The sequence below is a fragment of the Sorex araneus genome, chromosome 5, assembly GCF_027595985.1.
Source record: "Sorex araneus isolate mSorAra2 chromosome 5, mSorAra2.pri, whole genome shotgun sequence".
In the NCBI taxonomy this organism is placed as follows: domain Eukaryota; kingdom Metazoa; phylum Chordata; class Mammalia; order Eulipotyphla; family Soricidae; genus Sorex; species Sorex araneus.
The window spans coordinates 141,706,828-141,724,097 of NC_073306.1; the positions used below are offsets into that span (position 1 = coordinate 141,706,828).

The following is a 17,270-nucleotide window of genomic DNA, read 5'->3' on the forward strand; positions in this document are numbered from 1 at the left end:
TCTGATACTACACAATTCACAGTGACATGCTTCCCAAAAACACACCAACATGATTCAGAAGTTTAAAGGAGACCTTCAGAAATAAAACTTTGGGGCAGGTAAGGGGAAAGCTGCCGAGCAGTGCAAGGGGCCAGGGGCCTTCTCAGGGATGTAGTGCCAGAGATGATTGAACCCAAAGCCTCCACAATACCAAGTCCCAGTCTTACACCGGAATTTCCACCAAACTGAGAGATGATGTTCATGTCTCTCCCCATTTGAAAAAAAGAACAGACAAAAAGCAAGAAACTCAGGACCAGAGTGCTCGGGTAGGGCATTTGCCTTGCACTCAGCAGACCCAGGTTCAATACCTAGCACTCCACACGGGGCGCTGAGCATAACCAGGAGTGATCCCTGAGCACAGAGAGCACAGAGCCAGAAGCCCTGAGCACTGCCAGGTGTGACCAAAATAAATTAAAAAAAAAAAAAAAAAAGTTTAAGTGAATCCTCTTAACAGGAGCCAAAGCTAAAGCCCCAAAACTAGACTGGAAACAGGTTAGAACTAAAGGAAAACCTTCCTTGATTAAAAACAACAACAACAACAACAACAAAAGAAGGACTAAAGAGAAAAACATGCTTTTAAGTCTGGTAAGATGGGGGTGGATCCTAAGACCCCCAACCCAGAGGTATGAATTTTGCAGTGACGTTGCTCGTAGGCGATCATGGGAGGGGGGTGTTACCGGCACGCCCTCCGCCCAGAGCTGCCGAGCTCGAAATGGACCCTCTGCTCCTAAAGACTGTGATCCGAGAGGTCTTCTAACCCATTTTGGCACCCAGAGCGGTTTCTTACAGAAATGCATCTAGACGGTGAACTGAGCTAAAATATCAGAAATCCAAAACCGCATGGCCGCTGTCACGGCTGCACAAGCTCATAGAGTCTTCATTCTCAGCAGTGAAAAGAAATTATTAAATGATGCCTCTTCAGCAGGCCTGATTGTTGGGGGGAAATTCCAGACAATAATAATGAGTTCTCTATTGAAATACTGAACGTATTCAAAGTATAGAGAAAATAAAGTGAAGATCATTAGCTACTAGGTGGGTGGTGGGTGGGAGGGGGGTATATTGGGGTTCTTGGTGGTGGAACATGTGCACTGGTGAAGGGATGGGGGTTTAATCATTATATAACTGAGACTTAAGCCTGATTTTTTTCATGGTGATTGAATAAAATAAAAATTTTTTTAAAATGCAAATAAATAAAATGTTTTTACCAAGGACTACCAGGAAAAAAAAAAAAAAGATGGGGGTGGAGGCCACCAGGGCTAGTTCAATAGGCTACAACTAGTCTTGCATACCTGAGGCCCCTTTGCATACATGGCTGGGTCAAGCATGAACTGTCAGGGTTAGCCATCCAGGTCAGTCATCACCCAGAAGGGTCCCAACCCTCTAGGTACTGCTGGGGCCCTTCCTGCTGAGTACCATCTACCCCCCACCAAAAGTATGTTAGGGTCTCCACTCACTACTGGAGAAACCCTACGGCCTGTTACACAGACTATTCACAAAGACGCCAATCACACCGGAGCTGTATTTTAGTAATTGTCTTGGTTTGGGCAGGGGAGGAGGGGGAAAAGAGGTGTCACACGGCTGTGCTCAAGGACCATATGGGGTGCCAGCAATCCACCTTACTTGTTGTACATATTACTGTTCCAGCCCCAAAACTCTAAGGATTTTAAATCAAGGTAAGACCAATCAAAGGAAATCTTTCTCCCATATATCTAAGCTCCATCTTTAGTTCTAACCTTCTTTCTGCCCTCTCCAGTACTGACTTGTGGGGCCCAGACTCCAGAGCCTGACACGCGTTAAACTCCACCCTGCTAGAAGCCCATCCCCACTGTCCTAAAGTCACTGACGCGACCCCTACTCTCTGACCTAAACTGTCTGTGTCCCACCGCTTCCAATTTCTTATTCCGTATTGTTTCGCAGCATCAGGCAACCCAGTCTCATCCCCATCTTCCAAGTGGAAGTGGGAGCCCTTACTTTGAATATATCAGACCTTATACCACCCTACACCTAGCAGGCTCATGCCAATTCCCAGAGGGGCCCACTTGATCAAACATCTACAACAACTGGTTCAAGAAAATTAAATTAATGAAAGTTCATAAGTTTGTAACTATACCTCAAGATGATTCACTAAAAAAAAATTTTTTTTTTTTTGCTTTTTTTGGGTCACACCCCGCAATGCACAGAGGTCACTCCTGGCTCATGCACTCAGGAATCACCCCTGGCGGTGCTCAGGGGACCATATGGGATGCTGGGATTTGAACCCGAGTCGGCCGCGTGCAAGGCAAACGCCCTACCTGCTGTGCTATCACTCCAGCCCCACTAAAAAAAAAAAAAATTTTTTTTTTAAATTATTGAATTTTTAAAATCTATGAGTTATAACAATAGCACAGGCCCAGATCTGTAAAATCAATCAGAAATCCACCCTATGGCTGGAGTAAGCAATGAAACCAAGCTTGTTCTTGAGTGTACAAAGTCTTAATTAGAATGTCTTTTCACCTTAAGACAAAGTGTCCCTCACATTCTGTCAGCGCTCAAGTTTTCCCTTTATCCTTACTAGAGATCTTAGTCCATTTAACTGAGGGCCATACAGTAAAAGGAGAGGAAATGGCAAAGGACTGAGATTACTGCATTTTAGGGATTCCCCCAAGCTTAAAACTGTTGCTCCATATTCACTCCCTATGTGTGTGGCTCCCTCTTAGGCCAACTTCTCCATCCTCGTGCACCCGGCACAGTGTCTACAAGAGAACTGCAACTTCAGCTCATGCCCAGAACAGACTCACCAGTGGGGGGTCGAGATAACTGTGTGTGGCAGACCACGAGTGGGGGGCGATCAGGCTGTAGAGAGGAAAGTGCTGCTGGGGGCTGTACACTGGAGGTAAGTAGAAGGAGGCCGTGTAGCGCTGCTGTGTGTAAAGACTCATGTCCAGAGGTCTGAATCCATTCTTTGGCAAAAATGTGTTTATAGCTATTGCCTTTGCCTTTATCCGAGCCTGAATGAGAACAACAGTTTTTAGTAGAATACTTGAGATGATTTGCAAATAAAGCAATATAACCAAAAGTCTTGCTTACCTTAATTGGTTTTCCTTGAAAAGTCTTGACTTCTTCTCGAAGGTATTTGTAAGCCTAAGAGGAAAACCACCCAAAACATCAATCTGTTAATCTTGGGTGCAAGACTACAATGCTTATTAAGTACTGCAAACCAAAGGAAAATCACTCAAGGAACCAAGGATGGCTTAACAACGCAGCAGCTCCAATAAGAAACTATACACTTAAAATCTAGGGGCAGACCTCTGATAGCCAAAGATTAATTTTTTTAAATCCAGTAAGAACGACAAATGGCATTTATAAAGCATTTTATTTAGTGTTACCAAGTCTCTCACGCACCAAAGAAAGGCCTAGAATTCTGACCTTAGGAAAAACAAGGAATATCCCCAACTAGAAACTAAAACTGTACAGCTTTGTAAACCAAAGTCTTTCTTTATGGAATCACCTATTCTTCAGACTAATTCCCTAACTCTGAGGCTCTGAGGCAAAGTCTAGTCTGGTCTTCAATCTGCCACATGCCCACCCAATGAAGAGCTTGCCCTGGCTGTGAACACCAGCACAGCACACAGCTCTCACCTACTGCTGCCCCAGCTGTCCCTTATTCCTCTCTGGCCAGCACTCGGTTCCCCCTCTCCCCCCCCCCCACATACATGTATTCAACACATCCACACCATTTCACAATTAATACTATACTGGCATCCCTTTACACGTGTTAACTTTCTGCAGCAAAGAAGATTCTTCCTTTGGGAGGAGAGGAGTCATCTCACCAATGGCTCTCCTCACAGAGCTCCCTGCAGCCCCTTTGGCCCTCGCTAACATTAACAGTAGCGCCTAATGAAAGGGACAGTCAGCATCACCTGTCCCTGAAAGGAAACCCATTTTCTTTGATCTGCTATCATAATAGAATTCATATTCTTACATGCCTGTCTTACAATGTCCTTATAAAATGTCACGTGTTTTACATTACACTGCAACAAAAACTGTCTATACGATCGTTCCTACGTAAGTTCCCACAGTGTAATCCCTGTGTCCAGTCAGACCCTAGTCACAGGGGATGAGGAAGTAAGTGCTCACCTGTTGGGCATCAGCTTCCGTTTCAAATGTGATAAACCAATTATCATTATAGGCAAATTCACAGTTTATAAATTTCGGTAAATTATCTCCTTTAAATAATGCTTCTACTTCCTAGAAACAGAGATGAAAGTTATCAATTTTCAATGTTGTCATTTGTCCTGGCCAAATAAGACATGCTCCCATGAAGTAGGGGTCCTGGAGGAAGAGTCCAACTTGCTGTTAACTAGGAAACTCTTTTAAAAGGCTTCCATGGAGGAGCTGGAGCGATAGCACAGCGGGGAGGGTGTTTGCCTTGCACGCGGCCGACCCAGGTTCAATTTCCAGCATCCCATATGGTCCCCTGAGCACCGCCAGGAGTAATTCCTGAGTGCAGAGCCAGGAGTAACCCCTGAGCATCGCCGGGTGTGACCCAAAAAGAAAAAATAAAAAAATAAAAAGGCTTCCATGGAATTCCACAGTACTGAAAATTGACACAACAACTTGCTAACAGCCTTGCCTTTTTCCAAGATACTGTTAAGCTACATAAAATAACATAAAATTATTAGTTAATACCACCTATTAACCCCACAATTTGAGATGGGTAATTGCAAAAAAATGTTTTTAAAGAGTTGTACTCTGCTTCTGGCAAACATGGACTGGATTTACCCTCCCCTGTGAAGCGAGGGCTGGGGATAAGAGGAACATGCCTTGGAGGCATGAGACGTGGTTCTGAGACACAGCAACACAAAATAAAAATAAAAGCAAAAGATAAACTGTGCAGTGAATTTTAGATGCTCCCTGGGAGGACCAAGAGACAGACAGGCCAAGACTGGAGGGCCCAAGAGCGCCTGCACAGCCCGAGGAAACAACTCCTGAACCTATCAAGAACCAGAGTTCAGTGGACAAGGATTTCCCATCAGCCACAGAGAGGAATGTCCTCCCATCCACCAGATTTGAGCAACACCCCACAGAATCCAGGGAAAGATGGCTCTGCCTGCTTCCACACAATGGTAGTAGGAAGAGGCCCCCAGGACCTCACATAGAAGAGCCCCCACTTTACCAGTGAGCTCCAGCCCTGGGTCGAGCAAATAGTCTCAAGAGACCATGTTGGACCATAAAGCCATTCAGTATCTAAGTATAATCCCAAATATCTAGCACCCATTTGAAGTCTATCAGGTACACAAAGAAATTACAACGTATGACCTATAATGAGAAAAATCAGATTCAGAAATTAATGGCGGTACCATCAGACAAGGAAAATAAATTAACTATTGGATACGCAATTTGAAGGTAGACTGTGTTAAGTGGAGATTTTAAAAGAGAGGTCCAGGGCCAGAGACGGTACAGTGGGTAGGGTGGCTGCCTTGTGCACAGCCAGCCCATCATGTATGATATCCCTGGCATCATGTATGATACCTCAATCCCCACCTGGAATAAGCCTTCCGCACTACCAGGTGTGGCTCCCAAAACCAAAACAAACGACAGGACAAATAAATTGCAAAAGAGACATTAAACTGCAGAGATGTCTCCAGGCTGAGTCTTATCCAGGGCAACCCTGAGGGGGCGGGTAAGTCCCCCCACCTGCCGAACAGAGTCCCGGCAGCTAAAAACCTCCAGAACCCAATTGCCGTCATGCTCACGGCCGATCTCCACAGACTCAGAATGAGCCTCATCCATGAAAATGAATCTGCCGAAAAACTCAGGTGTGCAGCTTTTGTGACAGAAATCTTCAGGTTCTCATGGAGTTGGGGATGGGCGACCTCCCCCATCTCCCTGTTCTTCTGGGAGCCTGGCAGTCATGCCCACAAACTGTGTCTAGTGCCACACAAGCTCATTAACAGCCATGATCCAGAGACTCACAAATATCAAAAGAGAGCAACAAGCTGCAGAGACGCCTCTGGACCCCCAAATCACCTCTAGTTTTATCACTTCATTTAAAATTTTAGAACTCCTGGGGCCGGAGCGATAGTACAATGCGTAAAGCGTTGGCCGACCCAGGTTCGATCCCCGGCATCTCATATGGTCCCCCAAGCACTGCCAGGAGTAATTCCTGAGTGTAGAGCCAGGAGTGAGTTTGAGTCACATCCTGAGCATCGCTGGATGCGACTCAAAAAGAAAAATAAAAAAATTAGAATTCCTGGATTCTCATACGCTACTCCACTGATGTACCAAGAACAGCACACAACATTTGATGGGGTGTAAAGTAGAAGGCAACTTGGGGCCGGAGTGATAGCACAGAGGGTAGGGCATTTGCCTTGCATGCGGCCGACCCAGGTTCAATCCCCAGCATCCCATATGGTCCCCCAAGCTCTGCCAGGAGTAATTCCTGAGTGCAAAGCCAGGAGTAACCCCTTGCATCACCGGGTGTGACCCAAAAAGCAAAAAATAAATAAATAAATAGATAGGTAGATAGATAGATAGATAGATAGATAGATAGATAGATAGATAAAGTAGAAGGCAACCGATCTCGATTAAAAAAAAGTATTTACATATATAACATATATATTAATTAGCACACCAGGCACAATTTGCAACAACATGTTAGTAATCTCTTATACAAATTCTTAATGGCTCCAAGGTGAGACAAAACAATCTTCCTACACTTTCATCCAAGGAAACTTTTGGATCATTTTTAGCAGATTATTTATAGTAAGGAACACAAAATAAATTATTTATGACCTGCTTTTGGAGCAAGCTTAGGTGATTGTGGGAAAATTAAAAATAATGGTGGTGGGAAGGTATAATAATGGCTATAATTATATATAAAAATATGTAATAATTGCTCTAGCCCCCAAATGAGATGGTCTTCACAGACACATATAGAGCTTTCCAGTTCAAGTCAGAGGGAAACACATTCTGTCCCATGCACAGGGATCATTCTCAAGGACAGGTTACATGCTGCGGGAAAAATGGCATAACTGTCAGATTCTGATGGCCAGGCTCTAGGCAGAGATGAGAGGTATGTCTGCTTTTATGAGGCTGGCTCATCTGCACCAGTGGAACCACACCCTTCACAAGGACTGCTCTTCTCTTCTAAGAATGTCATCTTTCCTCACCTCTCTTAGTACGTAATTTCAAAGTACTTAAATTTGCCATAAACCGCTATTATGATTTTACTTATTTTTCACTTTTGTGGTGCTAGGGATGAATCAAAAGCAAGGCAATCTGTTCCACTAGTCATTCACATCCCTGGTCCCTCTCACTGTCTTGAAATGTGTGGAACAGAGCCCAGAGACCAAAAAGTTTAGGACTCACTCTTACAAATGAATCACAATAAAACTGGTGTTTAAACCCAGGTGAAAAGGTTATGTACATAGTTATATATGTGTAAAATATACCCTCCAAACACAGCACGCACACACAAATCACCCAAGTACCCTTTAGGGGAAATGACTTACTTCTACTGGGGTGGATTCAGATATTTCACGTAATATTACTATGCAACGATTTTGATTTGGCCTGACTTTTTCTCCCTTCTCATCTACTTGGACTAAAGGTAAAGCTGTGAAAGAAAAGAAAATGATATCAAAACAAATCATTTGCATTCTACTGAGATACAATATAAATACTCCAATGGGAGATACTACTTTAATGTGTTTTGCCATGCTAAATTTCTCTTGGCATGCTAAATTTCTCTTAACTACAAAATACAGGATTTTCAATATATGCTATAATGAAAACACCACAAAACAACAGTTCAAATAACTACAAGTAGATACAATTCAGGGGGAGAGAAAAAACACCTTCCAGACCATGGAGAATTCAGTTTGAGTGTCATTTACTTACACCTCAGCACCTCAACAATCAAGTCCATGTCAGTACTGAGCTTCTTGATGTGGTCCAGGTTAGCCACTGTTGTGATTGGCACATACTGGTCACTGTCCATCTGTGATATGAGGTACATGTCACTAGCAAGGTTCTCCCTGCAGAAAAAAAGATTATCATTTAATTAATTCCTATAAAAAGGAAAGAAACTGGAGTCAGAGTGACAGTACAGCGAGGGGTTAAGGCACTTTCTTTGCATGTGGGCCAAGCCCAATTTGATCCCTGGCATCACATGTCCAGAAAACCCCCCCGAACACAACCAGGAGGTGACCACTAAAACACAGCTGCTGTGGTCTAAAATTTAAAAAAAAAATTTTAAACAAAGTGCCTGTACATTGTAAAACTATTAAAAATCCAATGCCACTGTTGCTTGAGGGCCACTCAATCGTGGAAAAAGAGGTCTACTGGTAACAGGCCAGCAGGCTGGGTGACGGGACTCGTGTCCTCCAAGAGGCCAACGTACCTGTACTGCCCTAGTTTCTGTAGTGAAAGAACAGGGAAGGAACCAGGAGATAATACACGGTTATTAAGGTGCTTCCCTTGCATGAGGCTAACCCTGGTTTGATCTTGGCACACTGTATGGCCCCTGAGAACCACCAGGAGTGATCCCTGAGCCACAGAAACAGAAGGAAGCCCTCAGTACTGCCAGACGTAGATCCAAATAAATTAACCAGGGACATGAGTGCAAACTGGGGTTTGAATAAAAGGTGAGCTTCTGTCATATCTGACTTTAAGTAAATTGTTTTTGAAAGGCATTTGGGGAGGCAGAAAAAAACTAGTGATTTGAATTAAAGCTTATCTTTGTTTTAAGACAAGTCTGAGTAGCCTGGGAACTATAAACACAATGGGGGCGGGAAGGTACCCATCCAGTGGCGCCTGGGAACGGAACGGAGGCCTCTCAACACAGTGCATGCGCCTAAACACAGTACATGCACTTTCTCTCCAGTCCTCTAAACATAACTGAGCTGAAAGAACATGGGAGGAAGAGGAACTACTAAGACCAGTGCAGATCAGGACACACGTGCCAGCACCCAATCGGAAGCCCCAAGAGCCACAGTCCCATCTCCCTTCAAAACATCCCCAGGGTGAATGAAGGGAAAGCCCTCAGGAACGCTGCTCAAGGGGACCAAGCACTGCGACTGAATAGCATAGAGAGTGAGAATAGCAACACTTGCTCACACTCTTGCGTGTCCCCAGTATTTTCTGAAGAAAACAATGTGCTCACTCCACCCTCTGACACAAGTCAGACCTGGGCTCACTGGATCCTTGACCAAGGCCAGCAAAGCCACTGGCCAACAGCAGAAAGGCAGTCCTCTGTGCATCAGAGGATTCAGGCTAGGCTGGCAGCAGGGTTTTCCCATACATTCCTATATAAATATGCTTTAAGTACACTATGTCAGGTGGTTGCAGACCCAGGGACGCTGAGCGCAGGCGAGAGAGAAAGGGGACTACCGAGTACAGCCTCCAGCCTGCAGGGCAGCACCTCTGTGCTCCTACTGGTAAATGGAGAGAGGTCCAACAGGTGGCCCAGTCCCCAAGACAGCACTCGACTGACCCCTCTGTGAGATCTACGGCAGGCCAACGGCAAATTCTATCACCCTCACTACGACTGAGCAACCTTTATACACTGCCTAAGAACATCTGCCTCATGCACAAAGAAAATTTCATTTAATCTGATTCCATCAGTTTACATGTTCACTTGAATTTTTTAAATTCTCTATGGCGGGGGGGGGGGGAACGGAGAACATAGACAACCCTGCCTGGTTTGATCCCCGCCATCCCATATGGTCCTCTGAGTATCACCAGAAGTGATTCCCAAGTGCAGAGCTAAAAATAATACCTGAGCATCACTGAGTGTGACCCAAAACCAAAAACATAAAGTTCTCTATTTTTCAAAAGAAAAGTATTCAGAAAAAAAAAGGAATGAAAGATATGGAGCAGCACAAATGAAAAACAGTGCTCCAGCAGTGCTTGGCATTATTTGAGGGAAAGTGTAGAAAACTGTTGAGTTTCCGGATATGCTGCAAATGTTTCTGCCTCTCGGAATGACGATGTGCACCCAGAATAAGACCAGCAGAATGACTCTCACCACCGTGCAAACACTGCTCTAAAGGATTTTGGTTTTCCAAGCAAGTCAAAGGGAACATCACATGTCTCAGAATTCTAGAAGGATGCCTGGCTAAAAGACGTACCGAGACATAGATAGGCATTAGCCACTACACACTTCAACAGTATCACATTTGTATGTAAGCCATGCACATCACCTCACGAAGTACTAAAATACCATTGATTATACTCACCGAGATAAGCAGAATTCCAATGTTTTCTTGAGTACTTCTCGGGGGTCTTCCTGGTTTTCTGGTTGAGATTCATTTCCTCCTACATAGAAACAACGATAAACTCAGGAAGAATGGCTTAAAATTTACCAAGCCAAAGATTTTACAGTAGAGTACTGTTACAGTTTTCAACATTCATGTTTTCTGTTTGTTATCTTTTTAGTTACTGGACCACACCCAGTGTGCTCAAAGCTTACTCCTGGCTCGGCACTCAGGAATCACTCCTGGGGGGCTGTGCCAGGCAAGGCAAGTGCAAGTGCCCTGCACATTATCTCTCCAGCCACTCAGAATTCACCTTAATCCATCTGGCACCGAGACTTTTATTAGAAACCAGGGCCCACTAGAGTGCAAACCCGCAGCACAGTCTTCTAAGATTCCTGACAACACAATGAAGCGTCTGTGCAGTAGTACGTGATCCCTATTATGACAAACTGCACAAACCCTCGTATTCACACCAACAATGAAGGAAAAGAATCGGTGTAAAGAAACATAGCCCAATAAGATGGGGAATGAAACGCAGCAACCATATGGACTGTTCTGTTTCTATGCAAGTGTCTCATGCACTTGCCCTCATCCTTCATGCAGATGTCACCAGTGGAAACGGAAGTGGCAGAGCCACAGAAAGACACTAAAGAAACAGCTCTACAGAAGGACTCAGAAACAGACATTAGACTCCAGGAGTCACTGAAGGTCCTGGATGACATGGCAGACACTTCCCATATATGCTGTCAGCTCTGGGGCCTCCAGGAAGGGAAGAGGACTTGGGCAAGGTGCCTGCAGCCCTGGACACTGTGCCGCAAAGGAGGGCTCAGACTAGGCTGGCAGCAGAGCTTTCCCTGCTATTCCTATATAGACGTACGTTACATACACTATGTCGGGTATGTGGAATTACCACGCAAAAGACACTGTTTTCTTTGGATTTTGTTTTAATTTGAGGATCTCACTGAGCAATGCTCAGGGGACGATATGTGATACAACACACCAAACCCAGGTCACTCACAGCCCAGGTCTGCCATGTGCAAAGCAAGCACCTTACTTCCGTACTTCCAGCCCAAGTGCTCTTTGGTTTGCTTGTTTTGGTTTTTAGACCACACCCCGCAGTACTCAGGGGTTAGTTCTTGCTCTGCAGTCAGGGATCACCCCCGGCGGGCTCAGGGGGACCCTATGAGATGTTAGGGATCAACCTTGGGTGGACACTGTACAAGGCCTACCCACTGTACTATCTCTCCAGTCCAAAAGCACAGTTTTTAAAAGTGACGGTGAAGAGGCCGAAGAAATAGCTCAGTGGCCTAAGTACATGCTTTCCACGTGGGAGGCCTGGATTCAAACCTCTGTACCATGTGGTTCCCTAAACAGAGCCAGAAATGACCCAAAGAACTGTTTGGCCCCAAAACCAAATAAATAAACTAGTAAATAAAGACCATTCTAAGGACAAAGTGAAGACATGACAGTGAGACAAAAAAAGTTTTACTCAAGAGCTCGACAAAATCTACCTGCATTCACAAACCAACCAACCCACCCTGAAAACTAACCCCGTTTCTGCCCATATGGCAGAGAGCAGGGCTGAGGAAAGGCATGGGTAAGAGATGGTACAGTGAAAGAGTCAGCGATGGGGCAATACAGGAAGCGGCTCGAGGTGGAGGGCTGAGAGGCAGAGGGGTTGGGACATGGGAGCCTGTGCATCCCATTCCCAGCACGGAAAACACCCCAGACAGGGCAGTGGGTAAAGGCCTTTGCCTTGTTCAATCCCCAGATGATTGGTCCCCCAAGCCCTGCCAGGAGTGATCCCTGAGTGAAGAGCCAGGAATAATGCCTAAGCACTGACAAGTAGGTCCCCCTGCACCACCAGCCAAAAAAAGAAAAGGCATAATGTCATCTGCTACCAGACACAGAAACTGGCCACCTTTGGGGCTGGAGCGATAGCACAGCGGGTAGGGCGTTTGTCTTGCACGCGGCCGACCCGGGTTCGATCCCCGGCATCCCATATGGTCCCCCAAGCACCGCCAGGAGTAATTCCTGAGTGCAAAGCCAGGAGTAACCCCTGAGCATCGCTGGGTGTGACCCAAAAGGCAAAAAAAAAAAAAAAACTGGCCACCTTTGTTCAGACAAATGGGCTTTTGTGGTCCTCCAAGGTCAAACTACAGAGCGGTCATAGGCTGAGGCTAAGGAGAGCTGAGGTAAGAAGACAGCTCTGGACCTCAGAGGACTTGACTGCTGGTGCCAACATCAACCACTCCCGACAACAGGGACATAGCCCCAAGTGTGGGCTGCGCTCCGTGAAGTGGCCTGACTCCCGTTCAGCTGCTCTTTGCCTCGCCCAGAAGACCCTGAAGAAAGGCCACCCAGTTCATCACTGCAGACTCTGCAAGGCCCCCGCACTGGAACCCGCCTGGCAAGATTAGCCCCATTTCACAACTCGGATTCCAAAGGTGATGACCAGCAGCTCGGAATCTATCAGGGGAAGTTCCGTCCCTGACAGAAACAGTCTGTGCGGAAAGGAAGAGGAGCCTGCTCCTTTGAATCAAGATGCCAAAAGCCCTAAGAACAGCCAAGTGATAGACGCCAACAAAGGAATCAAGGCATTCTGCCATTAGTGCCAAAACAATGGATTACCAAGTCATCTGACAAAGAAATTAATCACCTACAAAAAGTAAGTGGGGCTAGAGAACATGGCAGGCCAGGTGCTTGCGTGTATACTCCTGACCCGGGTTCCATCACCAGCACTGCTATTGTGGTCCCAAAACCATTCAAAGAGAAAGACTCAGTGAAGTGCAGGAGAACATAGAAAACAAAACAGCCTGAAGAACACAATGCACAAGAGCACTAGAAAGGAGAATCCACAAAAAAGAACAAAACCCATGTACAAAAGCTCAAGACACAAAGAAAGAAAACAAAGGTCTTTCTCAGCATGCAGAACCCTGGAGATAGGGCATATGAATTAGCCAGTCAGAAGAAACAGAAAATGCTAAGAAGCAAAGAGCATCTATGTAAGGGTGGAGCACCATCAGTGTTGTTTCCAAATACTAACAACAACCTGCTGAAAAAGAAATACTAGGAATTAACTCAATAAAAAAAGAGAAAGGGGGCTGCAGCTCTAGCACAGTGGGTAGGGGGATTTGCCTTGCACAGGCCGACCCAGGTTCAAGTCCCAGCATCCCATATGGTCACCTGAGCACCGCCGGGAGTAATTCTTGAGTGCAAAGCCAGGAGGAACCCCTGTGCATTGCTGGTGTGACTCAAAAAGCAAACAAAAACCCCAAAAAGGAGAAAGACATATACACTGAAATTAAGATGATGAAAGAGATAGAACACATAAATGGAAAGATATTCTGTGCATATGGTTCAAAGAATGATTATTAAAATGGGCATAAAACCCAAAGCAATCAATTTATATTTTTAGTGCAATGACTATCAAATGTCAACAGCATTTTTCAGAAATAGATCAAATAGTCCAAAAATGTGTATTGAACCACAAGACCCAATTTGTAGAAGCAACCGTTTTTAATTTTAACAACAAAGACAACATTTTTACATTAGTGTTTACATTGATGTTTTTGATAATGCAAGCAATTAGAGAAAAAAACAAAGCAACAGGCATCACACTCCAGATTTCAACCCATTTTATAGAGGTGCAGCAACAAGAACCGTGTGGTATCACTGTCACTGTCATCCCATTGCTCATCGATTTGCTCCAACGGGCACCAGTTACGTCTCCATTGTGAGACTTGTTACTGTTTTGGGCATAACGAATATGCCATGGGTAGCTTGCCAGGCTCTGCCATGCGGGCAAGATACTCTCGGTAGCTTGCCGGGCTCTCCGAGAGGGGCGGAGGAATCAAACCCAGGTCGGCTGCGTGCAAGGCAAACACCCTACCCACTATGCTATAGCTCCAGCCCAAGAACAGTGTGGTACTGGCATAAAAAAGAACACACGGATAAGAAGTTAGAATGACAGAGTAGGGGGTAGGGCATTTGCCTTGCAAGGGACTAACCCGGCTTAGATTCCCCAGCATCCCATATGGTCCTTGGAGCCCGCCAGGAATAATTACAGCCTGATAATACTCCTCAGCCAGAAGTAACTCCAAGCATCATCAAGTGTGGCCCCAAAATCAAAACAAACAAAAACAAACTGCCTTTGGGTCAGATATAGTAGAGCAGTAGGGCCTGCCTTGCACACAGGGACCCTGGTTTGATCCCTGATATACCATATAGCACCCAGCACAGCGAGGAGTGTTTCCTGAGCACAGAGCAAAGAATAAACCCTGAGCAGTGATGGGTATGGCCCAAAAAACTAAAACCAGGGCGGGGCAGAGGAAAATTGACAGGAGAAACAGAATGAAGAGCCCAGAAATAAATTCACAAATGCCTGGTCAAATAATTTACCACAAAGGAGTGAAGAAGACAGAGTTGGGGAAAGGACAGTCTCTTCAACAGAACATGCTGGAAAAAAATGGGAAGCCACATGCACACTAATGACACTGGACCCTGTCTCACTTCACACATGAAAACTAACTCATAAAAGGTTCAAGACTTAAACCATAGTCTGAAATTATAGAACACCGAGAAAAGGAAACAACAGGATGCTCTGGGGTATCACTCATGGTGCTGTTTTTCTGACTTTCACACCAAAAGCACAAGGCAAAGAAAAGCAAAAAAATAATAATAAGCTTGATGATGCCCAAATTAAAAACCTCTGTGCAACACAGGAAACCTTCCATAAAATGAAAAGACAACTAGTGAATAGGACACAAGAATTACATGTCATGTTTCTAATACAGAGTTGATACCCAAAATACGTAAGGCGAGCCGGAGACATGGTATGTGGGTAAGCATTATTGCCTTGCATGCACTGACCCAAGTTCAATCCCTGGCACTACATGAAGTCCCCTCAGCGCCACCAGAAGTGATACCCGAGTAGCCTTGGTGTGATCCAAACAAAATATGTAAAGACCACGTACAAAGAAAATGACCCAATTACAAAATGAGCAAACAGGTATTTTCCCTAAGACAGTAGTCAACAGGAACAGAATAAGGTTCATGCATCACCAGGGAAACGCAAATCAGAAGCATGGTGAGGCCTCACCTCCATTGTGGGAGAATGATACATATAAAACAGGCTAGAAACAACAATGATGGGGAGAATGTGGGGAAAAGGCAAGCCTTTACACTGTAGTTGGGACTGATGACATCTGGTGCAACCACAGTGGAAAGCAGTATGGATGTCCCTCAAAATATTAAAAATAGAACTACCCTATGATCCAATATTCACACTTCACTTCCAAAGAAAATAAAATCAGTACCCTGAAGGGGACGTCTGACTCCCCTATTTTCCCTGAGGTATATTAATCACAGTCATCAAAATAGGTAAACAGCCTAACTGCTGCGTAGTTTGCAGACAATGAAAATGATTCAGTAATGAGAGATGGAAATACTGCCGTTTGCAACAATCAAGATGAACCTGGAAAGCACTACTCTAAGTAAATAACCAAACCAGAACCAAAAACCCACACGAGGACCTCAAAAGATCTCCAATGAGGGCCAGGGAGATCGTTCTAAGGCCTTAACATCCATGCTTTGCAGGAAAAGCTGGGGTACAATTCCCACAGGGCCTGTAAGCACTACCAAAGTGACCTCTCAACACAGTCAGGTACTACCCCCAAGCCAAGACACCTATCAGACTTCTCTAGATGTGTGCAGTTATATCTTTTCTCTGAACGTTTCCCTCATCCTCTGTCAAATTCACATGTCTGTCATGCTGGTAACACCTCACTCGTGGGATAAAGCTGCAAAGCTTAGGACCAGAGCAATAGTACAGTGCGTAGGGTGCTCGCCTTGTACTGGATTTGGTCCCCAGCATCCCATATGGTGTCCCAAGCACCATCAGGAGTAATTCCTAAGTGCAGGGCCAGGAGTATGCCCTCGGCACTGCCAGGTGTGGCCCCAAACCTTTACGGTTTCTGTAAATCCCAAATGTGACTTCAACTACCTTTTCCTTCTCATTCCCTTTAGACAGCCCTTACTCTATGAAGGGCTTTTATGGATGCTTTCCCCTCCCTAGAACTTTCTAAAAGGAAAGTTCTTTTATGGATGCTTCCCCCCACCCCCCGCCCAGTCTGTCTTCTGTTTCTCCGAAAGACACTGTTTTAGCTCTTCAGGAACTTCTTAGGGCTTCGAGTCTCGTGATCTTTCCCCAGTCAGAACCCTTCCCCAACTCTGAATCCACAAGGAATGAATCTGAAGTATAAGTTAAAAAAGCAATGCCAGAGCCAGGGAGAGATAGTTCCCTTACAGTTAACCTGGGTCAGACTCCCAGCATCCCATTCAGTTCCCTGAGCACAACCAGGAGTGATTCTTGAGTGCAGAGCGACAAGTAAACTCTAAGTGTCAACCAGGTGGTATAATCCAAAATCATCATCATCATCATCATCATCATCATCATCACCAGGTGGTATAACCCAAAATCATCATCATCATCACCAGGTGGTATAACCCAAAATCATCATCATCATCATCAACATCATTATCATCCCGTTGTTCCCAAAAACAAACAAAAAAATTAAAATAAAAAAGTAAAAAAGAAAGAGATCAATGTGAAGTCTATTATGAAAAGATTCAGCATTCAGAATTAGAGGCAGCATAGAATGCATGTTCCCTCTCATTTTACCTGTTTCACTGTCTTCAGGTGTAGATCCATGTTCTGAGTGATCCCCAGCCAAAGTGCTCATCTCTGTTTGGTCCACGTCCTGTAAATCTGATAGTGCTGCATCCTCATGGCTTTTGCCCCCATTACCGTCTGCATCCAGGCCTACAAGTAAAAATTTCACGACCAAAAGCAGACTTAGAAGACTAACATTCACTTGAGACAAAAAACAAATCTTACAGCTACTTGAATTTTTTAACTTAATTACAAAAAATCTCCTGACTTCAAAAAACCACAAAGAATGGCACAAATTTTCATTCACAATTTTTGTTGTT

The 17,270-nt window shown here is 44.8% G+C and overlaps 1 protein-coding gene across 3 annotated transcripts in view; it reads right to left on the minus strand.

The window, feature by feature from the left end:
* LARP4B (La ribonucleoprotein 4B) overlaps nucleotides 1–17,270 on the minus strand; it is a 71,466-nt gene that overhangs the window by 14,385 nt on the left and 39,811 nt on the right. For all 3 annotated transcript variants that reach the window (XM_055138400.1, XM_055138402.1, XM_055138401.1), the window contains exons 5-11: nucleotides 16,960–17,100; nucleotides 10,260–10,338; nucleotides 7,921–8,057; nucleotides 7,533–7,636; nucleotides 4,156–4,266; nucleotides 3,106–3,159; nucleotides 2,817–3,026 (exon numbers count right to left, since the gene is read on the minus strand). In XM_055138400.1, coding sequence (XP_054994375.1) covers nucleotides 2,817–3,026; nucleotides 3,106–3,159; nucleotides 4,156–4,266; nucleotides 7,533–7,636; nucleotides 7,921–8,057; nucleotides 10,260–10,338; nucleotides 16,960–17,100 — 836 coding nt within the window. The remainder of the gene's footprint in view (nucleotides 1–2,816; nucleotides 3,027–3,105; nucleotides 3,160–4,155; nucleotides 4,267–7,532; nucleotides 7,637–7,920; nucleotides 8,058–10,259; nucleotides 10,339–16,959; nucleotides 17,101–17,270) is intronic.